This window comes from Phoca vitulina, unplaced genomic scaffold (assembly GCF_004348235.1).
Source record: "Phoca vitulina isolate PV1807 unplaced genomic scaffold, GSC_HSeal_1.0 scaffold22, whole genome shotgun sequence".
Classification (NCBI taxonomy): Eukaryota; Metazoa; Chordata; class Mammalia; order Carnivora; family Phocidae; genus Phoca; species Phoca vitulina.
In genome coordinates, this window is record NW_022589725.1 from 32026082 (window position 1) to 32051393 (window position 25312).

Below are 25312 nucleotides of genomic sequence, written 5' to 3' on the forward strand. Positions count from 1 at the left end.
GAGCACCAAGTGGGTCCAAGGGGCATTAGGCTCAGCCATCACCTGGTGACATGAAGGCAGTTTAGCCTGGCTGCAATGCATCTCTAAAGGAGCCCTAGTGTAAAGTGCACAGGAGACCCTGTTCTCTCAGGAAGAGGGGGCTGTGGTGTGTCCTGACTACAAGGAACTCAGGGAGGGCTGTCGGGTTCAGGGTCCTGAGCAGTAGTTAGAGCCCAGTTAGAGCCCAGTGAGCTGTAGAAACTTTGAGAAATAAGGCTGCTCAGAGGTTGTGTTCACATCCCAAGCACTGTCAGGCCACTGGGTAGCCCAAGGCAGAAAGCAAGGGATACTCTTAAAAAGTCATAAACAAATCTGCAGTTTAATTATGCATTGGTTTTTATATTCCATATAAGAAGAACCTGGTTGAGCAAAGATTAATAATGACTCCTATAAAAAACACATATGATAAATAAAATCTTTAAAAAAAAAGGGGGGGGGGCGCCTGGGTGGCTCAGTCAGTTAAGCGGCTGCCTTCGGCTTGGGTCATGATCCCAGGGTCCTGGGATCGAGGCCCGCATCGGGCTCCCTGCTCAGCGGGGAGCCTGCTTCTCCCTCTCCCTCTGCCTGCCTCTCTGCATACTTGTTCTATCTTTCTGTCAAATAAATAAATAAAATCTTAAAAAACAAAACAAAACACATATGAACCATATCTTCTTTATCCATTGGTCTGTTGAAGGGCCATTGAACTGTTCTTTCCAGTTTGGCTATTGTGGACATTGCTGCTATGAACATTGGGGTGCATATGGCCCTTCTTTTCACTACATCTGTGTCTTTGGGGTAAATACCCAGGAGTGCAATTGCTGGGTCAGAGGGTAGCTCTATTTTTAATTTTTTGAGGAACCTCCACACTGTTTTCCAAAGTGGGGGTACCAACTTGCATTCCCAACAGTGTAAGAGGGTTCCCCTTTCTCCACAACCTCTCCAACATTTGTTGTTTCTTGCCTTTTCAATTTTTGCCATTCCAACTGGTGTAAGGTGGTATTTCAATGTGGTTTTGATTTGGATTTCCCTGATGGCTAATGATGATGAACATTTTTTCATGTGTCTGTTAGCCATTTGTATGTCTTCTTTGAAGAAGTGTTTGTTCATGTCTGTTCATGTTTTCTGCCTAATTTTTGACCTGATTATTTGTTTCTTGGGTTTTGGAATATTATTCAGCCATCAAAAGGATAAATACCTAATTTTACATCAACATGGATGGGACTGGAGTAGATTATGCTAAGTGAAATAAGTCAAGCAGAGAAAGTCAATTATCAAATGGTTTCACTTACTTGTGGAACATAAGGAATAGCATGGAGGACATTAGGAGAAGGAAGGGAAAAATGAAGGGGGGAAATCAGAGGGGAGATGAACCATGAGAGACTTTGGACTCTGAGAAACAAACTGAGGGTTTTAGAGGGGAGAGGGGTGGGGGGATGGGTTAGCCTGGTGATGGGTATTAAGGAGGGCATGTTTTGCATGGAGCACTGGGTGCTATACAAAAACAATGAATCGTGGATCACCACATCAAAAACTAATGATGTACTGTATGGTGACTAACATAACATAATAAAATTAAATTAAATTTAAAAAAAACATATGAGGTACTGTGTGAATTTTCCATTTGAGCCCAATCCTTTAAACCCAAGGGCTATTTATTTTGAAGATTTTTGATATAAAACATCTCTAGTACAAAATAAATCCTTCCACCCACAGCAAACATTTATTGCAAACAGGCATAGCACTGTACACTGAATGGGACAAGAAATCTGCTTCCTTAAGGCTCATGAGCAGTAAACCTTCCAAAGCAAACACATATAACTTGAATCCTGTACTGATGATGCATGGGCACATGAAAGCGGGCCACAGCCTGCCCCTGCACCAAATACCCTTGGTTTACTGATGTGCCATTCTTTATCATCTCCTCACATCCTGTCAGCTCTCATTATTACAGAGGTAAGGCTTCAAGTGCCCACCCTTGTCCACCATGATGTATTGGCCTAAAATTGGCTTTAGGAAAATCTTCTCATTCGTAATTAGTCGTGGAATTTACAAACCGTTGAGTAGCAGGTTGGCAGACATCATAGTTGGTGTGTGTTCTGTCAGCCACTTCCCTAATCTTCTTACTCTCTAAACCTCACTTGAAGCAGTATCTCTAGATGCCTGGAATAATGAACATTGTTCATTTCACATTACAACAGAGTCCGAACAGGCTTCCTCATTCAATGGCTTATATAAATCCTTAAGCATAGAAAAACTTACAGACTATTTTCTCCCTCTAAAAACAGTATAGAGAGAAACAGAACCTCTCTCTTTGCTACTGACAAAACAAGATGGCAGGATAAGAAACTGACTTCAAACATTGTGGCAGCTGATGTTTCAAATTAACTTCTTTCTCTGTATAAAACCTAGCTATCCGGTAGGTCTGAGAACTTTTAAGACTTGCAGAATATAGGAATTGCTCTTATTTTAGGTTTCTATACTTAGGGACATTATTTGTAGTGTGGGGCAGGAAGCATACCGAATCAGTGGTATGTAAACCCAGCTTCCAGGTTCTAACCCAGTATTCCAGAGTATCTTGGCCACTATCAGCCACAGTAACATTTAATTAAGAAGTTTATACAGTAGTGTTCTTCATATTAGGTAAGAAATATTAGATATCTAGAATATAAAAGATCTAAAATATGGAATATTAGATACCTAGAACGTCTGGAACTGACTAGTGAAAAGCTTCCTGTCCTAGCCTCAACAGGTTTCGCAGAAGTCAAGAAGATACTGATGCTATGGAAATATTTAAGGCACATTCCTTTCCCTTTAAAATCTGGTGTTTTCTTATAGTTTCTTAGGTTTTATAACTAACTTGGTCAAGACCTTGAGTGACATATGGTGGCCGTTTTAACAAATCCAAATAAACTGGGAAGAATGGAAGAGAGTGAGGTCAAGAAAATGTGTAGAATTGCTAATCCACAATCCCTTATTGGAAATTTCAAAATCTAAGAATCTATGAAAACTAAAGCTTTTTGTGTGGAATTTACTGGTGGACAGGACCTGACCTGAATCTGAACTCATGTGGTGGCAACACCCGACTAACGTGAGGCTATTTCATATCTTAGGCTACAGAAATAAGAATTCTCTTGGTTACAGGGTGCTGTCCAGTCCCCTGGGGTGTTACATATAGATATCAACATTATGTTAATGTTTGCTGAACATCAACACACCACACAGCCATTCTAAAATCTGAAAAATTTTGATTCCAAAATACATTTAGCCTGAAGATCATCATAAAAGGTATGTGGACCTGCCTAATCACCAACTTCTACCCAGTTTGATAAATCATGCAAAAATACATTTATCTGAAAAGAGCCTGTTTGATTCAAGTATTAAGCATATAAGCATCAAAATAAGGATGATTTTATATGCAAATGCTCATACTTCAACATTCTGAAACATGACTCATACTGGCCGTGTTATACAGCCAGCTTATTCTATACACGAGATAAACGAGCTTATTCTACACACTAAACTAGATAAACAGCACCTGCTCTTATGCTGGCTCAGGAGACTAGTACTCTGCAATCCCAATCAAAGAGTCACTATTCTCGGTCAGACACTATTAAACTGGGTAAAAAGCTACTTGTACCTGCAATCTTAACCAGTCCATGTGGTAATAGTAGCCAGAATTAAAGTAATACCATACACCACCTCCTAGATGCATAAAGTTTCACAACACAAATAGCAAATGAATTTCTACACCCAGTTCTAGTAAGTTTATTCAGGCTGAAGGGGGGCCTATTAATCTTCAGACATTTTAAAGTACTGTCTGTAGAAAATGAGTATCCTTTTCATACATATGACGAAACAGAATGGATGGATTATATCTAGCACAAATAAAAAATTCTGCATGCAGTTATTTCTCATTTTCATCCATTCCTGCTACACCATGGAGCATTACAAATCCCTACGATTCCTCTTCAGATTATACTTACCATTTGATTTTTAAATTTTTACTTTAAATACACAATGTTGAAGTATCAATGAACAGAAATGCTATCAATAACACTATAATTTAAAGGAAAACCTTCTTTGTGTATTTGAAAGATTTAAAGACCAAGGCTTCTACCTTCAAGTAATGATTTAATCATTCAGTTCAGGAGATGTATTTATTATATATATTTCACTAAACAGTTCAGTTTATATAAGTGTCAGTTATATTTTTCACATAAATAGTACTAAATTAAATTTGGGATTCTGAATTTTGAAATATCCACCGAAAGTGCCATGTTCTTTCAGGTCCCATGTCTTTCACAGATCGATCTCCCATCTAGGAAACCCTTTCCACACTCGTATTTCAAGGCTTAGGTAGTGATTACCTCTCTTGAAGCCTTCCTCAAGTCCTCTGAATAGAATTGTTCGACTTTCTTTGCTACCATTACACTTTTCGTAGCAGCAATTATACTGTAATTATTTTTTTTTCTCACCTATCCCTCACCCTGGCAATCAGCTTATATAATACAAGCAAGGTGAGATATTCTTTGTTTCTACCCCAGAACTTTTGTTTCTCCCTCAGTAGATATTTGAATGAATGATCAGAGAGTAAAGATCCCATTATGAGGTTATGTTCTCCTTAAATATGATCATCTGGCAAGAAGGAAAAAATGGGGAACTGTCAGTCTTCAAAGGCAGAAAGACCAAACCAGACACTCTATAAAAAGAAAGTAGGATTCACAGTCAATAGCACAAATTACACCAGTTGTGCCATGAATATTAAATTGAGAGGAAACACTGTTCTATGTCAAGAGCTGCACAGAAAGCACAGCGGTGGTAACTTGGCTATATTTCAAGTTCCCTCCTGCTGCCACACCGTAAAGCATTCAAACAGAGTATCTCTGCATCAGTGATAAAGTCTTGAAGAACAAGATATTTTTGTAAGAAAAAAATGAAAAGTTACTTAAAAATACTCCGGATCAAATGTTTCTCAATTTTGTGCACAGGAATCCCCTGGAGTTCTTGTTAAAAATGCAGACTGTGATTTGGTAGGTCTGGCTGGGGCCTGACATTTTGCATTTTCTAACAAGCTCTCAGGTGAGGCTGATGCTGCTGGTCAATGAACCATCCTTTTTAAGGAGCACTTATGACGTAGGGATAGATATTGTATATTCTATTTTCCTCCAAAATGCAGGTTGGACTTGTCTTACTTTTAACCAGAATACCCTTGTTACCATTCCTTGTTATAACCTAATCTTGATGGTGCTAATTATATAAAATATTACTGAAAATTCAACTGGAAAAAATCTGTATCACTTTAGAAATCTTTAAATTGTTCTTACCTATACTCTGGTAATGCCATCGAAAGAAAATTCGTTCAGGTAGAAATTGCAGTATTTTCTATAAAACAAATTTAAAAATTGTTAAGATATCAAGAGAAAATAAACTACACATTTCATGATAGTACTGTGTGTGGTGTGTGTGTGTATCAGAAAAGAAAAGAAAATCTATTTCCAATAATGTAAATAGTGCAGTTGACCCTGTAGCCCATGGGACAGTGTCTTTTACTTGCCCCAAGCAACCTTCCTTCCCTGAGTGCCTTAAAGGCATCACTGTCCCAAGTTTAATTCCTCCTAAAAGAAAACAAGAAAAAGAAGGGGAAAAAAAACCTTTTAAAATGATCATTTTATCTTAATTAAATCATAGTCATTGCTTAAGTTCATATTAAAAGAATAATTTCTCAAATGCCAGATTCCCCAGGTTTCTGCTTTTTCATCTTCCACTTCCCCTTTCCATTATCATCATTATTAGTCTGTGGACAAGGACCAGAGTCGGGAAGAAAGATGAACAACAAGGAGGATAAGACCATGAACATACGGTGGAATAACAAAATGAAATCGCTGCCAAGAATTTCTTGAAATTAATAGCTAAAAATAAGTTTAGGATTGCAGTTCAGAATTCCGCCCCCTTCACCCCCCACATTGGAAGATACAATAAGGAATGAATGTATGATATACAAGAGTATTTGGCTAATAAAAGCAGCTTTTCAAAAAAAAAAAAAAATGACCTTTTTCCTTTTTTCCCACTTTAAAATAAGTTTTGGCAAGTATACTCTTGGGTCATAAGATTCTTTGTACTTTATCTGCAACCACCTTTTTAAGAAATGTAGAAATCCAAAAACTTATAAAAACATATTTCTTGATATTGATAACACATCACTATTTTACCATGAAAAATCCTCATTCTAGGTTAATCTAGGCTAATATTCTAACATTTTGAAAGATGAAGGTAAAAAATGTATATCCAGATCCCCTGGTATATTTCCAGGCAGCTAATCAACTGCCTCCTCCATTTGAGCCAGCCTGAGGTTTTGTTTTGTTTTCATTTTCTTGTCTTAACTTTCCCCAGGGTCAGTAACATATACCTGTATTATTTCATTTGTTCTCATTTGACAACAATGAACATGTAAGAACATCTACTGAGAAAAGGCACGACAGGTAAACTTCCGTCAGACACAGGTGACTATTTTTTTTAAAGATTTATTTATTTTTAATTTAATTTAATTTTATTATGTTATGTTAGTCACCATACAGTACATTATTAGTTTTGATGTAGTGATCCATGATTCATTGTTTGTATATAACACCCAGTGCTCCATGCAATACATGCCCTCCTTAATACCCACCACCAGGCTAACCCATCCCCCCACCCTTCTCCCCTCTAGAACCCTCAGTTTGTTTCTCAGAGTCCACACTCTCTCATGGTTCGTCTCCCCCTCCAATTTCCCCCCCTTCATTTTTCCCTTCCTCCTCCTAATGTCAGACGCAGGTGACTTTAAATGACACAGATTCCTTGCTCTGCCCAGATGCTTTTCCACCCACAGCCTTGTGCCAATGGCGCCACCTCACCATCCCTCTCACTGCAAGCACCACCTCCCCCCAGAGGCCCTTCTGCACCTTCTTTCTTTCTGGGCGCCACCTCACCACTGCTCTGATGCTTTCTCTACCACCTGTTCTGTCATCTTCCTAGCCCTCACCCCTAGCTGAAGTTATCTTCACGTTCACTCATTTGAAGGCAGTATTCCCTCCCCCCGAGTGTAAGCCCCGCAAGAACAAGAACACCTCTGTCTTTTCTCTGAAGTGTCCCCAGAACCAAGAGCATGGCTGGCACACAGCATGTGCTCAAATAAATACTCAATAGAAGAATTATGCATGCTTTTTACTTGTAGAACTGTTTTGAGTATTACAAGTATCCTAATCTTTGCTATGGTTCGCTGTTCATGTTAACATAAAATGTACCTGGTCTTTCCTTACATGTCATTGACTTAACAATACTTACATTAAAATACATTAAAATGTGTGGGCATTTTTTAAACCCTAAACTTAGTAAAGAAAACCCGAACAAAAAAATAAAAGCTGTATAATTTAAAAGAACGAAGTTTTCAAGATTTGACAAACATAAATAATAAAATATAAATGTATTTAGTTATGGTCTTTCTTATAAATTCTTCATACCACCCATCTACACAGATGAAAATGCTACACAAACTACACTGAAGACTATTTCTGATTATATATATTAAAAGCAGTATGTGGCTGATCACATGCTGACAATCACTAACAGGAGTTCTCTCCTATATTTCCACTTCAGACTTCCTACAGAACATCTCATAAGCCCATAACTCTAAGGTGTATCTTGTTTTACTACGTGTTAATGCTGACATACACTCAAACACACTTCTATAAACACAATAGGCACATGCACATCAAACCCCATTTAATGAAAAATATCTACACACTTGATACCAAGCTTGGCATTTGAAATGCAGAAATAAAATAAATATTCATAAAATACTTAGTTCTTCATTCTAAGGGTTTCATGATTAGTGGGCAAGAGAGATGATAAAGAAAATATCATTCAGGAGAAAAAAGAAAAGCCTGACAGAAATTTCTCTGAGAAGCTGTGGAGGTGAGGGGGAAAGCATCTCATCTCAGCAGAAGCTTCATGGAATGGCTCCAGGAAAAAAGGATGCTTGAGCTGAGATTACAGAATTAATTAAATTAGCTTAGTGGAGAACAGGAACAAAAGGAAGCGCATATGTAAAAGCCAAGAGGCCAAGACAGCCTGGTACCTGAAAGGAACAGCAGCAGCAAGAGAGCCCGCTTGGCTGGCAGGTAGGTGAGGAGGGGAGGAGAAGGGCCTGGAGAGGCAGGTGACGCCATGATCTCATGGAGCACTGTGCAGTCACCGAACATGTTCCAGCTGGAGTGGAATTTAAGATGGCTGAGAAGAGAGGCAGAGATATCAATGAAGAGGCAATGGTAGCATATCAGAGGAGGAATGATGTGGCCTGGACAAAGGTCAGCAAGATAAAGAGAAGCGTATAATGGTGATATTTAGGAGGTAAAACTGTCAAGACGGTGGTCAGAGTAGTTGTGGTGAATGGAGGACTCAAGAATGACTCCCCAGTGGCTCAGCAGATGGCAATACTTCTATCTAAGATATCAAATCCAGAAGGAATCCCAGAACTGAAGCATGTCAAGTTTGGTTCTGGACATCCTGGAATTGGAGATGTCAACAGGCTTCTTTGAGGAGATGTTCTAGGCAATTAGATATATGGGCCTGGAGGGCAGAAGCAGGATTTGGATGGTAACAGAATACAGGTAGCAGCTGAAGATGTGTGTGTATAAGATCCCTCTGAGAGGGCTTAAAAGGAGATGAAATGAAACCCTAGAGATACCGGTATGCTGAAATTATCCAAAGACAACAAGGGTGAAGAAGGAAGGGGCGCCTCGGTGGCTCAGTCCGTTAAGCATCTGCCTTTGGTTCAGGTCATGATCCCAGGGTCCTGGGATCGAGCCCAGCATCGGGCTCCCTGCTCAGCAGGGAGTCTGCTTCTCCCTCTCCCTCTGCTCTTACCCTTGCTTATGCTCTCTCTCTCTCAAATAAGTAAATAAAATATTTTAAAAATAGGATGAAGAAGGAAGAGCAGAAGCTGGAGACAAGTAAGCACAGGTCAAAGAAAAAATTTTCAATGTGCCAGGTGTTTGCACATTTATTTGTCTTGGAGATTAAAAATACTTATGACTATTTATATGTACACCTAGTTAGAAAAAGTTAAAAGATGCTGGAAAATATAAGAAAACTGATGCAAATGAAAATATAAGAAAAGTGATTTCAGTATTAAATCAAGTGAACTCAACATTTTTTTTTAAAAGATTTTATTTATTTAACAGAGAGAGATAGCGAGAGATGGAATACAAGCAGGGGGAGTTGGAGAGGGAGAAGCAGGCTTCCTGCCAATCAGGGAGCCCAATGCGGGGCTCGATCCCAGGACCCTGGGATCATGACCTGAGCTGAAGGCAGACGCTTAACGACTGAGCCACCCAGGCACCCAAGTGAACTCAACATTATCTGTTGCCTGAAGAACCCATAACCTTTGTCAGCCAGACATCAAACACCAGGCAGGATCGATCAATCTATAAACCGTGCAGAGGCAAGTAAATGGCTCTTTGAGGGAAAAAATCAAGTAGGTTTTCACCTTGCAATATACACCGTGTGTATTAGATGAATAATATACAGAAGGAAGTAAGGGTAAAAACCAGGTTATGTTTTAAGTTTTATTACAGTAAAAGGGAATCAGAAGAAGAAAAATTAAGTCTGTTCTCTATGGAATATTTTAATAAGAACCCATGCAAGCACTGTCCTACCAACAGAATGTACAGCTCAGCATGCCCATGAGCTGCAGATAAGGACACAGACAGGAGTACAGGACCCAGAGAGCTGTCTATAGATTATGGGAAATCATCACAAGCAAAGAGAAAATCAACAACTCTGGACCTGAGAAGAAGGACCAGGGTCTCAGCAGTCAGGCTGCTGCTGACCAAATGAGCAACTCTAGAGCCCAGAAAAATCATGGTCTGGAGATGGGCGAGGACGTTTCCAGACTAAAGAGAGAAAGATGACCTCCATTCACATCTAAGTCTTATGGTTCTAACTCATACTTCCCTTCACTGAAAAATTTATTACAGAGGCTAGTTCGGTATGTTTGATAACAGATGAATAATGGTCATTGCAGGCTGAGTTCTCTGGGGATGGACACTGTGGAGTTAGGAGTGCCCTGGTTTACTGGAAAGGAACATCTGTGGAAGGGAAATGAGGAAGTAGGAGTGGGCAGGGAGCCTCAGACCACCATACAGAGCTGAAAGTCTCTGCCAGCTTAGAAGCTCCAGAGCAAAGATGGCGCATTAGAGGGGTCTGGCGTGCCTGAAAATGGCTAGGTTCTCGTACCACCACCTTGCTCAGTCACTGGCTGGGGATGAGAAGAGGAAACACATCTCTCTGTCACAATAATCTTCCAATGATTAATTAGAATATTTTCATCATATTAAGAGGCTGAAGTACTAAGAGCAGTGCACCCTACTCCAGGGACAGCATCTCTGCTGGCATCGTTTCTTGTCAATGGGCTGCTGTCTCACGTTGACTAAAGCCTAGGCCTGTTGAGTCCTTCTGGTCCTTTTTCTGCCCCCTTCCTTGCAGTTCACTCTTCCTGAGTGAATGGCACAGCAGTGACTCAGCATCCTACTTTCTCATGCATTCTCCACCAAGGGCACTGGGTGCCCCAGCTGGGCATTCCAGGATCATCTTTTGATCCCATCCTGTCATTTGATTTTAAAACATCGTACAGAAGATGCTGAAAGAATTACTCCACAGATTCAGGATAGATCTTATATTGGACTAGATGAATGCTTGGCATGCCCACTGTTCTTCAGAGCTTTACTTTAGTAAGGAAACCAATTTGGCACTGAATCATGCTTCTCAGCTTTCCAAAATACTTATCTGTCTCCTTGATTTGGGTTTATTTTCTTAATGTGCAATAGAGAAAAATGTCTTTTTAATATAAAGAAAACTAAAGAACACAGCAAGATGACGTGTATCTAGACACGTGGATACTGTCAGTCGTCACTAGTAGTCTCCAACTTGTTTAGAGATCAGGCCTATCATCATCACCACTTCTGGATAAAAGTTTTCAGATTTATAAAATGGATGGACTTTAAAGACACTCAAAAATAAACTCAATAAGGTTTGGATATGAAACACCATGCCCAAAGTCTGAGTTACTAAAAACATTCCCAAATGGACAGAATCTTACACAACAATTCAAAGGTTGAAACGTTACCCACACTGATGCTTCTTTTTGTACGCAAATATTGCAAGGACCATTTTTTTATGCGTTAAAGTCTCTGAAGTCAATAAAAATAAAGCCCCACACGATCATCTGTGTCTAAATGCTAAGCCTGTCCCTCAGAAAGTCCCAGATGAAGCCTACCTTTGTTGAGGCAAATATATTATGGCATTTCTACTGCAGCCGATATTCTAAGCTACACTACTGTGAATGCCACATAAACTACTGACATCTTGTTTGTAGTTTCACTGGAGAGTAAAATAAAAAAATTTTTTCAAGAAAGCCACACAGTGTGAATAAATATTACTTTTCGGAAAAACACATGGCTCTATTTAATGCTCAGTGCTCAGCTGCATCTATATGGTAATCCATTATAGCACACTTGAAATCAAAATTAGGTATTACTACTGATCAGCACATCAGGGAATCTGTCATTCTTTTAACTGATTATCCATAGTTCTTTTTTCTTCAGAACCTACTGCATGACCAGGAATAATGCGAAATGTAAGCTCGAGTTTATACAAGATGCTATAGTGTACTTTAAAACTGCTGATCTTTGTTTAATTTGTGTGGGAAACATTTTTTTCCCAAATTATTACCAGATGATTGCAACATATCCCAGTAGATTCATACTTGATTTCAATTCCACTTAAAAGGTAGGACGATGAAGAATGGGGACAAGATTACATCCTATCTCATGTGAGGTAATCTACCAAAACAATGGCCAACTAAACTTGTTATGTCCAGAAACAGGGAGCACGGGGTGCAACTCTCCCTGAAATTAGCCACATGACACAGGGTGCAAGGTAAAGGAACCGCTGACTATGGAAAAAATAGGGAGTTTGGTTTAAAAGAACATTAAGTCTTAGTTACTTGACTTTTTGAGTAATAAAAGGTCAGAAAACTTCTGACAACACGGCAGCTGGGTTTAAAGAAAACACCATGAGTACCCAGGCCACAAGGACAGTCTGGTTTCAGGCTAATAGTCTTTTTCTCTGCAACATTAAGCTCCAGAAGACTGTGTGGTCAATGGCTCACTGTAGGCCAAGCCAAGTAGAATGGGCACCAGAATACCACCCATATGGAGAACAGAAGTCCCAAAGTAGACCAGGTGCTTATGTAAGAATCCAGTACATGATAAAGATAGCTACAGTAAACTATAGCTATTTTAAAAAGCAAACAAAATTCAGAATTTTGAAGAAAAACAAGATTATAATTCAGAAAATATATAGCCAGATTTATATGTCTGAAGTTAAAAGAAAGATATTCTAGAGCTGGAAGTATACCAGCCACATATCTCCCTTCCTCAACATATTAAGCAAATTCACATTCCAGCAAACACAGAGATTAATTAAACAATTCAAAAACAAAGGTGCAGGGGTATAAACACTGTGACAGTGAGCTATATTTATATAATAGGAGTTAATATGGTTATGAAAACTAGAGTAAATCCTCAAAATTATTAACCTAAGAGAAATAACATTCTAAAAATATTATAATAAAACAATCTGGAAATAAAATACTTAAAATAGCTGAGAAGTGAGAAGTACAAAAAATATATGGGATTAAAGTAAAAGCATGGGGCTATCATCAAGTACTGCTTTACTCTTGCTATGCCTAATTAGAAGAAAAAAGTTTTGAAAAGTATTTTGCTAATTTAAAGACAATTATTAATAGCACAAATAATCATAGGGGAATGGAAGGAAAAGTGAATGGAAAGAAATCAGAGAAGGAGATAAACCATGAGAGACTCTTGACTCTGGGAAACAAACTGAGGGTTGTGGAAAGGAAGGGCCTGGGGGAATGGGGTAACTGAGTGATGGGCATTACGGAGGGCACGTGATGTGATGAACACTGGGTATTATAAACAACTAATGAATCATTGAACACTACATAAAAAACTAATGATGTACTATATGTTGACTAACTGAATTTAAATTAAAAATAAATAAATAAATTTGCATTCTAAAAAATACCAATAAAGATAATTATTGGAAGGATAGAAAATAGAAAGTATATTTTCCAAATCACAAAGTATATTCCATAAAGTGAAAGTGACCTCTCCCTCAAAAAACAAAAGTAGAAGAAAAACCAAAAATGTTGATTATCACACACAAAAAATCATAAATACAAATAGGTTAAATTCCTCTACCAAAGACCAAGTCAGTCAGAACTGGCTTTCAAAGGCAGAAAGATTAATAATAAAGTACAGAAAATGACATTTCAGGCATGCATGGGCACAAACACACAGCAAAGTAGTATTAATATCAAGTGAAAAGGCTTTAAGGGGGACAAAGGGAATCATTTCAAATAGATTAAAAATGTAATTCACAATTTAGTGATAATATGAACCTTTAGGCAACCAATAACATAGCATGAAAATAAAACAAAAAAGTACATGAAAATAAAAGAAATGCAGTAACTGAGGGGAAATACATTTATCATAGGAGGTTTTAATACACTTTATCTTTGACAGATAAAAGAGGCCATACAGTACAATACAACATCTTTGAATATAGTTAAGAGTGGTTTAATATATATGTAGAGAGACAAAATTTCACTTTACAGATTCTAATATTAATGAAAATTTACCAAAAGTTATTTTTCTAAGCCATGTGAATAAACCCTCAAAGTAGGAGCTGCACAAGTCACAAGTAAACTCAATGCACTGCACGTCCACCTTTGAGAGTTTAAACTAAAAAAATTTGCAAGTTCTTGAGGGACTTTGTTCTTGTGAGCAACAATCAAGTTAAAAAAAAAACACCCATAATTACAGACTGAAGATTATCAACAATGTGAATGCTGTAGAACAAAAATCGGTCAAAGCTACAAAAGAGGCAAATCTGTAGAGTTTAATTTTCTATAATACCAGAATGAAATAAACAAAAATAAGTTTAAACTCAAAAAGTTTATAGAAGGTGATTTAAGGAAGAAATCAATATAAAAGAAAAGAAAAACAAATTTCATAACAACAAAAGCATCTCTAAGTACTGCAAATCACTAAGCTATACATGGGGATTTGAATTGGTAGTAGTGTAAGTAATTAAAACAAATTTCCTTTAAATCAACTGTTTATTTGACTCATTAATAAGTATTCTTAAGTGTCCCTTTTGTGCCAGGTACCATGTGAGGGATCAGAGATAAAGTGACATAGGACACTGTTCCTGCTCTAAAAATGATAGCCCTAAGGGGGAAAGGCAAGAACATCAGAGATGTCAGTACATGCACAAGGAAGTGAGTAGAGACAAGGCACACTTCCAAAGGGAGATCACCTTTGAACTGAATCCTGAAGAATACACAGGAGTAAGCCAGGCAGCGGAGGACATTTTAGGCAGACTAAGCAGTAGCAGGAAAAAAACAAAAACCAAAAACCCTGCTGCTTTGTTGCCAGTAGGAGCAAAAGTAAGGTGGGTGACAAGGGATGGAGAAGCAGGCAGAGGCCAGATCAGGAAGGGCCTTGAACATCTTGGCAGGGAGTTCAGTCTTCATCTTAAAGGCCAAAGGAATCAGAATTACATTATACAAAGAGCAATCCAGGTGGGTGAGGGAGACAGAAGGGGCAGAAGATCACAGACCAAAAGACTAGTTATCAGGATACTCCAGTAGGAGGGAAGACTGAAGCTCTGAACAAAGGCTAAGGTTGTGGGAAAAAGAGGGTATTCAAGAGCACCAGCATGAGATGTACAGAACCATGGAGTGGAGAAAAGTACTATCAATATTGATCAAAAGAGACAGATACAAATAGGAAACCATTTTCATTATATTAAAAATGCAATATTCAAAAACATGGAAGTGTAGGCACTTGATAGACTGTAAGAGGTTATTTTTTCACTTTGCTTGAGATCATGCAAAGGTCTAATATCTTTTTAACAAAAATCAAATTTCACTAGACTCTTTATTTTTAATGAGCAACTATCCAGAGACCTTCACAAATCCCCAAATTAGTAGCATATAATTCTACCCCCAATATATGGTTTTGCTCTAAATAAAGCACTCACAAAACAAATTCAAGAAGAGTCTTCTTTTCACACGAGGATCTTACATGGGAAATCTCAGTCACAAGCAAACATGCCATACTTTTCTTCATTTCATACAAGCTTCTATTTTCTGGCTAAAAACTGTATTTTTCAGGTCTTTTCAATTTTGGTACCAGCACAACCAGTTAGCAGTCTTTTCTGTGCCATTTTTTTACAAAATACAAAAATATCACTTCCAGAGAGTTTCCAGTTAAGTAATGAGTAGAGAATTAACAAAGCCTCAGTGAGATGCCACCTTGTGGTTCCCACCATCCCAGAAACTTAGAGGATTTAAATGCTTGCCTCAACACAATTAGAAAGTGTCGCAGAGGGGTGCCTGGGTGGCTCAGTCAGTTAAGCATCTGCCTTCGGTTCAGGTCATGATCCCGGGGTCCTGGGATCAAGCACCACATGGGGCTCCCTGCTCGGCTGAGAGCCTGCTTCTCCCTCTGCCTCTCCCCCTCCCTTTGTCTCTCCATCTGCCTCATGTGCTTTCTCTCTCTCTCTCTCAAATAAATAAGTAAAATCTTAAAAAAAAAAAAAAAAATTAGAAAAGGAGCAGAAAGTGTCACAGACCTACAATCGCCTCAAGACTGGCCACTCTGCCAAGTTCACTCAGTGAATGCCCAAGGTCTGCAAGAACAGCTGGTGCACTGCATGCAGACTTCAAGCCAGACTCTCATTCCAACCTGGCCAGTGTCACAAGCACATCAAACACTAGGTGTCACTCTGTAACAGGCACCACACTACACATCCAAACAAAACAAGCCATCGAAAATTTATAGCATATGTTTGTACAACTCTCTCCTGGATTTATAAAAAAGAAACCAACTCATCCAAATCGTGTTAACACACTAATTCAAATCAATTTAAAGGGAGAGAAAAAAACTCTTTACATATCTTCTGCTCTTCTACCAATGAATACAACATGCTATTGTGAATTTTCCATATATTTAGCCCTGATGCCGTTTCTACCATCTGCCCCTTAAAGGGTTCCTGGAAGCATTTGCTAGTGCTACCTTCCAGGGGACCTGTTCTGAGGGTGTCAGTTACCAACGAGTCAAGCAGCACACTACGTGAGAGAGGCTGGCATGCCAGGAAGCTCAGGGCATCTGGGCTGCAACAGATAATCACCAGAATGTAATTTCAGACTTCCACAAACATGTCTCCAGTTTCCCTTCCCCCAAGGTGAATTGAGTAATTCAGTATATCCTGTTGGGTCAATCCCAAGTTTCTCACCTGTAAGTTTCAAGGCATAAAGAAAACTGTAGGCTTAAATATTAAATTTTCAAGTTAAAACATCCATTGAAAATGGCTCCTTTCAACTTAGACATTTGTAGTTTAATTCAAATTATTAACATGCTGTAATAAGATAATCAAATTTTAACCACAAGCAATGCATTTAAAGAATCCCCAGAAAGGACTGGATGTTTATATTTTGTTTCCATCTTCCCATTTGCAGAGATCATAAACATTTCATGATTCAAAGCGGACAGCAGTATAACCACAGGCTATAGAAATGAAAGGCCTGGGGCCTATGTTTTATTATTCCCCCAGTATCCATTACAGGGCACAGAACGGAGGAGTGATTTCTGAGTTAACTCACCACCACGAGTAACATGTGAGACAAATGAGAAAGGGCACGACTAGCCATCCGGGCCTCTACTGTGATCCCTGCACAGGGGCCTCAAGGATTATCATGGAGCAGATCACACTATACCATAACAATACTGCTATCATCTGGAGTTGTTCCCAATCAAGGGCTCAACATTAATAAGCACAAGTATGACTAATGCTATGAAGCCAGAACAATTACATACATACCTCTCTTATCATTTAAAATACATGTAACACATTAAAATATACCCCTCATGTCATAAAAAAGTGACCTAACATTCTGGTCAGGACCACCAGTGGCACTGATTTTGCTCACCAACTGGAATTCAGGACAGCTCTGGGGATTGGAGATGGGTGTCTCTACTGGCTCAGTTCTTTTTAAAATGTTCTCCATGGAATGTGAACTAACACTAGTTTTGTTGTTTGTTTTTTTTCCCAATTGCAATCAGTCATTTAGAATTATTGCAGTGACCCAGGAGCTGCATTTAAAGTTGGCATCATTCTTTTAAAAGAAAAAAAAATCCATGGAAGCATCGAAATATTTGAAATCCTCAATAAGAACTTAAATTCCAAGGATTTAAGAAGAATCTGTTTTTCTTGTTCATTTTATTTGTTCTTCTCCCTCCTCCACTCAATAACAGTAAAGTGGTCCTTGTGGAAAAAATAAAAAGCAATAACAACATGAGAGGTTTGTGGAAAGAAGTCCTTCACTCAGCATGAGAAGGAGGGAGTAGCGTGGAAGTATGTTTGCACACTGGACCGTCTGAAATAAGTCATAACAAATAAAGCAAAGGAAAGCAGGGGCTGTGGAACCAGTTAATTGCAAAACTACAATTCTGCTGTCTTGCTATGTGGTATTTGCTCGTAAGAAAAGGTGTCAGCCGTTATATAAAGAAAGCAAAAGAACGTTATATATAATCCTGCTGGATACCTGCCCTGCATGTGCTGGTCTGTCTATGATTCAGTCTAAGCTTTTCCACTGAACCCCTGCAGGAGCTTCGGATTCATTTTCATCTGCAAAGAGTTATAAAAGATATGCAGTTCCACCAAAGGAAGAAGAAAGAAGATGGGGGAAGGAAAATGAGGTGGGGGGAGGTTGGGGGGAGAGAAATGGAAACAAACATCTCAGAATTATTTGCAATCCTATTATATTCATAATTCTAGTTTTTCTTCAGGAAATTTCTCTGTTATTAATATCTGAGGTAGGATGATGCTATTAAGTGTGAAAAGTTATAATTTCCATCTATATTGGAAAAAATATCAAAACTCAAATTACTGACAGCAAATACAAAGCAACTGTACAGAGAGTGAAAACCAGCCATTCATTTCACCTTCTTTTGCACAACTCTGGGCACTGCACTGGATCCAGTTATGTTACTATTATCAGAAAAGCTAGTAAAAATCCTTTCCCCCTATTTTCAGGAAAAGAATTAGAGGCTAAACCCGCTATCTATATAAGCTCACTTGGAGCAATAAAGAACAAGAGAACCAGTGTTGAATTCCATTAAAGTAAGACAGCTTCCACTACAGCCTGGATTCACTGCCGGTCCATTATGACTCCCAAACTAACTACACCCAGCAAGAATCTGTATGCACGAGCCTGCCTCCAATCCAGCATTACCTCCACACCACAGAGAGGGAAAGAAGATGGTAGGTTGGAGGCCTACAGTAAATGTCAAACAACCAACTTCATCTTCAATAGTAACGGAGAAACAAACACTAGTGACCATAGTTTATTCCCCTTCCTCTGTGTGCCCCTGAAGAAGCCCCCAGACCATCGGCATTCTCTGGGTGGCTCACCTGCTGCGGTTTGCCCCTAGCACCCAGGCCTCTCCGACCCGAATCTCCCCCACCGAAACAAGGCAGGAGGAGAAACAGCATACATCTTCCTGAAATGACACTCGAAGTGTTTTCTTTATCTTGGGGTGAGGCGAGTGAGTGCAGGGAAGATGGGAGCTGTGACAGGGAGATGAAGTACTACTTAATTTGACCCTTATTTAAAGTATTATTTTCATCCTAAAACAAGCATGAAAAGAGTAGAATGAATCTGTGTGCAGCTTTTCAATTTTATGTTTGCATGGGCCACTTTGGAACCATGCTTCCCCCCAGCCAAGGGCACTTTGGTAACAAAGCCTGAGAAGCCCAAGGAAACCATGTCAGTAAAACCCTAAACCTTAAGACCCCTGCCCTATGAGGACACAAACATGCTGAGGATTTAACCAAGTGTTTAGCAAAGAGAAATAAGGTAACAATCTCTGCTGATAGACTATTGAGCTTCTCTGTCCAATGAGTAGCTACTAGGCACATGAGGCTATTTAATTTTAAAATTTAAATCAAATGAAATTACTTAAAATTAAAACTTCAGTCACAACAGCCACATTTCAAGCACTGAACAGCCCACGTGGCTAGTGGTTACCTAACTGGATAGCACCAACACAGAACATTCCCATCATTGCAGAGAGTTCTATTGAACAGAGCTGCCCTAGACAAAAAGCAACTGAGATGTTTAGATCTGCAAAGGCTAGTCAGAGTCAAGTCGATTTAGTATTTAAAACTAAACAGAAGCATGAAATTAAATTTCATGCTAAAAGACTTGCCTGTGAACTTCCTGATTTGTAGTGTCATGGGTTGGTAGAGCTTCAAGAGACCTCAGGGCTATATAGTCCCACTCCTTCACGTTACAGACATGGAAGCCAAGGTAAAGAAAGGGCAAGTACCCACCTCAAGGCCACACAGCTCAGCAGGATCAATGCCTGATCTAAAGCTACCTTCTTCCTATTTCTTTTATCCAGAGTTTTAGGTGAGGAAGGAAAATGTTAACATAAAAATAACAACCCCATGGGAGATAAGATGAGAATTTAAGAGGCTTTAATCTCACAATAAATATAAACAGGTGCAAATCACTGGGGGGGGGGGGGGGGGCTACAAAGGATTATACGTAATGGTTGCTGGCCTCAGGAACTTTACAGTCTCATTAGGAAGCTAAGGTACAGCCACCTTCAAGGAAAACTAAGAACATCCAGCTATAATGAAATGGTAACACGGGAGTGTATTATACAAGTTCACAGAAAAAAATGGGCACCTCTAGCTGGAATTGCCAGAAGAAATCAATGGGTCTGAACAGAGCCGGAAAGTATGGGCCAGAGGATGAGGAGAGCAAAGGGCAGTCCCCGAAAAAAGAATTGCATAAACCAAGAGGCAGGAGTAAAACTATGCAAAAAGAGGTAAAGGGGCAGTAAGCAAAGCAGTGTGTGTGTGAGAGAGCACTTCCACAGAACAACACCCCCAACAACATGTGGAAGAAAAACACGCAGGGACCCTGCAGGGGCTCATGTTAGCCCAGCTCAGGCCACACTGTAAGAACTATAAAGAACCTGTGCAGGTCTCTAGGAAGGAAAAAACAGGGCTTATTTAATCTGGTGGGGTAATTTGGATAAATCTAAAACTAAGGAATCTAGAAGTCAAATGTCCTATATATCTGTGATGTCTAACTCTGTGATCTTTGGAAAAATAGATGAATGAGTAGCATTCGGAGGTCAGAACATGTGTAAGCCTTGAAATTAAACCTCTTCTGTTAATGTATATTTTAACTGGGGTGAGGGGGTGGGGTAAAGGAAATGTCTTGCTATCAAATTCTAGAATTTCCTTAAGCATAAATGAGTAACTCCAAACGACTGCATTTCTGTGCCAAAGGGAAATGGCATATGACATGGCAGACAGCTTGAAACAACATCTCTGTTTCACTATATGCTCTCATTTTCTGTATTCCTGATGCTCTAACACCTGGCATCTTGCTGACCTCAGAGAGGCTGCCCCTCCCAGGATTAGCCAAGTCGTGCACACAGTACCCGCTAACATGCCTTTGACAGGCAGACCAACCAAACCAAAATCCATTCCCACAACCACCTTCTTTTATGGGCTCTCAGACTTGGGACACTATCCTCCTGCTCAAATCACCTGGGGACTAGGTATTAGACCATTAGGGGCCCCCTCTACAGCCCAGAGCCTGCCAAAATTATTCAAACTATCCAATCCTAAACCTGCTTAACTTGCTTGCCTTGCTTTGCCCATTCCTTCCCTCAAAAGCCACAATGAAGACTCCCACCCTCAGTTCCCCTCTCTCTGCTTGCTCTCTGTGTGCTCTCTGGTTCTCTCTTCATAGCCCTGCTGGCAGGACATGCCTCCTGTTTCTATCATACTCCTTTGAGTACAATAAATATTTCTTCCTTTATGGCAACCACTGTCATGTCTGTGTGCCTGTCTTACCACACCTGATTAAAACAAATCCCCTGTACCATTAAAACAACCTCTTAACTACCAAATACAGAAGGTTCTCAAAGTTATTTGACCTTGAAGCCCATTCACCAGGTGCCTTACATTTCTACACCAGCCCTCCTTTTCCCCTGTGTAGGTAGCTACCTCAAGGGCTGCCACCAAAGTGTCCCTTCTACAAAGGGCCATTCAGAATTTTCTGTGACTCAGAAGGTCATTACTGGAGCTCTGGCCTAAGTCCATTGTTACCTGTGGATGCTTCTGTTAGTATGAAATGTAACGTATGCTCAATGAGGGCAGGGGGTTCTGTCTGACTTGCCCACCACCGTATCTCCAGCACCTGGAAATGTGCCTGAAACACGTAGCTGGCATCCAATAAATGTGTGTAATAAATGAATGAACTATACAAGAATAGATACATATTGGTAGACGTGGCCTGTGGAATATAGCTTTAAAAGCAGGAGAGTATTGAGACTCCTACATGGTAGGTGGCATGGCACTGAGTTAAGAAAATGGGTTCTACAGTGAGACCAGAGGTTAAGTCTCTATCTACCATTTGATAGATGTGCAATCTTGGACAAGTCACCTACAACAACAAAGACCCCAGTCTTCCACTGATAAAAACTGGGAAGGCAGAATCCACTTCAGAAGGAAAGGATGACACAGGATGGCCATGTACAACACTTACACTGTGGTCAAGATGGCAATGTAAATTCATCTTATGGGGTCCCACACCATCATCCCCCACTGCTACTTGAAACACATGGCAATGATAGATTAAATATATTTTTAAAAGAAGAGTAAAATTAACAAGTGAACCTCAGTAAAAAAAAAAAAAAAAAAAAAAAAAAAATGTGACAAACATCCCCATGAAGCAGCAACCAAAGTGATGCACAGATTTGCAGCCAGAGGCAAAGGTGTCTGGAGGTCAACCTCAATGAGTACAAGTGCTCCTGCTGGAGATAAAGGCAGACAGAAAGGCCTGCCTGCTGCCTGAAACCGCAACTTCAGCAGGGTTGGCAGCTTGATTGCACACCACTTGCTTCATCAGAGCACTGTAAGGTCTCCAGTCGCTCATTCCATCTAAACACTACTGCCTCCTTTTGCAAAGGATCCCTTCCAAATCGCCCCACTTACAGAGACAGGCAGCAGGTCTCCCTACACACTCTCCTTCCAACCCTTCCTCACTCTCTCATCTCTCTGCTTTCTTCCAATCCACTTTTTATTTATAGGCTATCTTTACACGATATCCCTTCTGTGATTTAACATGTCTTAATAATTTTACCTCTTATAAAGGAAGCCTTCCCCAATTATTTACACCTTGATAAGTATTTACCTCTGAATCCTCATAAACCACCTCTTTATATGGCACTAACTTGAAGAAAATAGCAATGAAGTTACTTAATTTTCAAAATGAACCATACAAATTACAACCTACCTTCTAAAGCCAGAGACAGAAAGAGAACATAAGCATAAACAAAAGTAATGCTGGTTCATTATTCATTCATATTTACTATGCAAAATGAAAGTTTTATGAAGCTTTGAATAATATATATTTGTTCTATTATATAGGCAACTAATCCTCTGTAGATGGTAATGTATCTGTAATAACACCCTCCCTAATCTAGAATTTCTGGACACGAGGAGAGGGTATTAAAATCTCCTCTGTGGGAGGTATAGGACTACAGTCTCTGTCTCTGACAGGCTTTCCTGCTACAGGACAAGACTTGCAATTAATGACAGCAAAGATAATTCTCAAAACATTTCTGGGCTTTAGAGGACATTGGGAAACTAACAAAGGACTTAAAAAATGGTAGGAAAGGAAGTAAGAAGAAGGAAGTGGCCAAAACCTGATCTGTAAGCAACAAGCTCAAGAGAAACAATTCAGGGTGCCAGAGAACTAACACAAATTTCACTGCAGGCTCTCTAGATCTAGATGTCTGTGCCCTCCAGACCCCAGTTCTCACCACATGGTACGTTTGAAGAACTGAACCTGAGATTCCGTTAATAAACCAGAACCTTCAAATGGAGCCAAAGTGGTTCCAACCAAGAACACTCCCAGCCTCCTGGCAAAGAAAGACAAACCCTCCAGAAAAACACAGGAATTGAAACAGATTAAATCTATGTTCAATTAAATCTGGTCTCAAAATCCCACCACAAATCATGCAAGAAAAGAAGCCATCGTGAGAGACAGCAGATTTAGGCAAACTGAAGACTTTACCTAGATACTGGAATGATCAGATACAGAACATGAAATATTACATGTTAAATGTTTAAGAACACAAAAGAGGTCTAAAAATGAAAAAGGATCAAGAGCCTATTAAAAGCAACAGGCCAAATATGAACACTGAATTTAAGGAAGTTAAAACATGAAATAAAAATTATTGAGATGTAAAACACAACAGAATGGTTGAGCAGCAGATGAGCCCCAAATGAAGGAGTTCACGCACTGCACAGAAGAACTGAAGACATTCCCCGGAATGCAACACAAGGATGCAGGGAAAGAGGACGAAAGCCAGCTTGAGAGACATGGAGAACAGATCAAGGTTTAAATAAGAATCCTGGGAAGTACACCAGAAGGACAGAAAGGAGTCAACATTTGAGAAGATAGCAGCTGAGCATTTTACAGAAATGACAGAGGATTTAAATCCAGAAATACAGGAAATGCATAGATACCAAGCAAGACAAGAAATCTTCAACTAGACATTTTGTGGTGAAGCTACAGAACACCAAAGACTAAGAAAAAGATTTTAAAAGAAGCCAGAGAGAAAAGGCATTTAAAGGAACAATTAGAGGGGGAACGGAGTTTAAAGCTGCTGCAGTGGTAAGGAGAAGCTAGTAAAACGGTACCCGTAAAGGGTGACACAAGTATTTTACTGCGACTGCTGCTAATACAATGTCTAATATACATAACAACTGAAGACAAGGAAGATTAATCCGGAGCAGAGAAAACTGAAAGAATTATGACCCTCAAAAGAAGAGTTACGCCAAAAAATTTTAAAACTCTGGTGATCAAAAATTCTTAGAATTCCTAAAATTCTTAGAAAAATATATAATTTACCAAATCTGAATCAAGAAAAAAAGAAAACCTGAATAATCCTAAAATAATCCTAAAATGATTAAAGAAATTGAATGAGTTATTAAAATCTTCCAATTAAAAACAAAAAATAAAGGACCAGTTTCAGAAGGTTTTTACAGGAAAGACTAAAAAACATTCTAGGAACAGATCATTCCAGTCTTATGCAAACTGTTTTATAAAATAGAAAAAGAAATACTTGACACCAGGTTCTACAACCTTGATATCAGGATCATTCAGAAACAAAGTGAGGAAGGGAAATTGAGGCCAACCTCAGATGTGAACATAGATCCAAAAAGGCAAAGTATTAGCCTCCAAAATTCAGAACTACAATTCACCACATTTATATTCATGAAGAATCATCACATGGTTATCTCAGTTAATAAAGAAAAAAAATATATTTGGAAACTTCAAAACCTATCTATGACTTTTTATAAATCTTACCAAACTAGAAATAGAATCAAACTTAATCTGATAAAGTGTATCTACTGAAAATTTACAGAAAACTTCATTAATAAAACATCAGGAGGCCGGGGAAGCCCTGAATGATGAAACATTAACAGAACTCTTTAAATCAGAAGCAGGATGACCATCTTTGTTGTGTCTGTTTATCCACGTACTGGAGGGCTGGGCCAGCACTGTAAGACAAGAAAACAGACTAACTGGCAAGCCTGTCATTATTAACAGACAATCTGACTGTCCACCAAGAAAACAAAAAAAAATCTGCAGACAAAATTTGGAATTAAATAAATCATACATATTCACTTAATCCAGCAGTGGGGATGGAATGAATGAACTTGAGCTAAATTCACAAACATAGATAAATCTCAGAAATACTGTTGAACGTAAACAGCAAGCCACAGATGATTATGTACCATGTGAGACCATTTTTATTATACTCAAAACCAAACAAAACTGCATTGTTTAGGGATATGAATATTTGTGGTAAAAAGCATTTTTAAAAAAGAAGGGTAATAGCATAATGCAGAGGAGTGACTGCCTTCAGAGGAGAAAAAGAACAGGATCAAGGAGAAGCACCCAGGTAACGTCTAGTTCTTAAAATGAGGGAGGGGAGTGGGTGTCAAGAGAATGGACTTTAGCACTATGCTTCAAAACTTGCATATATATTATAGGTTCTTTAGT

At 39.1% G+C, this 25312-nt stretch overlaps 1 protein-coding gene across 10 annotated transcripts in view; it reads right to left on the reverse strand.

Moving 5' to 3' along the window:
* RALGAPA2 (Ral GTPase activating protein catalytic subunit alpha 2) overlaps window positions 1–25312 on the reverse strand; it is a 336447-nt gene that overhangs the window by 276166 nt on the left and 34969 nt on the right. For 9 of the 10 annotated variants that reach the window (XM_032419573.1, XM_032419574.1, XM_032419572.1 and 6 more), the window contains exon 4: window positions 5346–5403. The exons of the other annotated variant lie outside the window; for it this stretch is intronic. In XM_032419573.1, the coding sequence (XP_032275464.1) occupies window positions 5346–5403 (58 nt within the window). The remainder of the gene's footprint in view (window positions 1–5345; window positions 5404–25312) is intronic. 10 annotated transcript variants of the gene reach the window in all.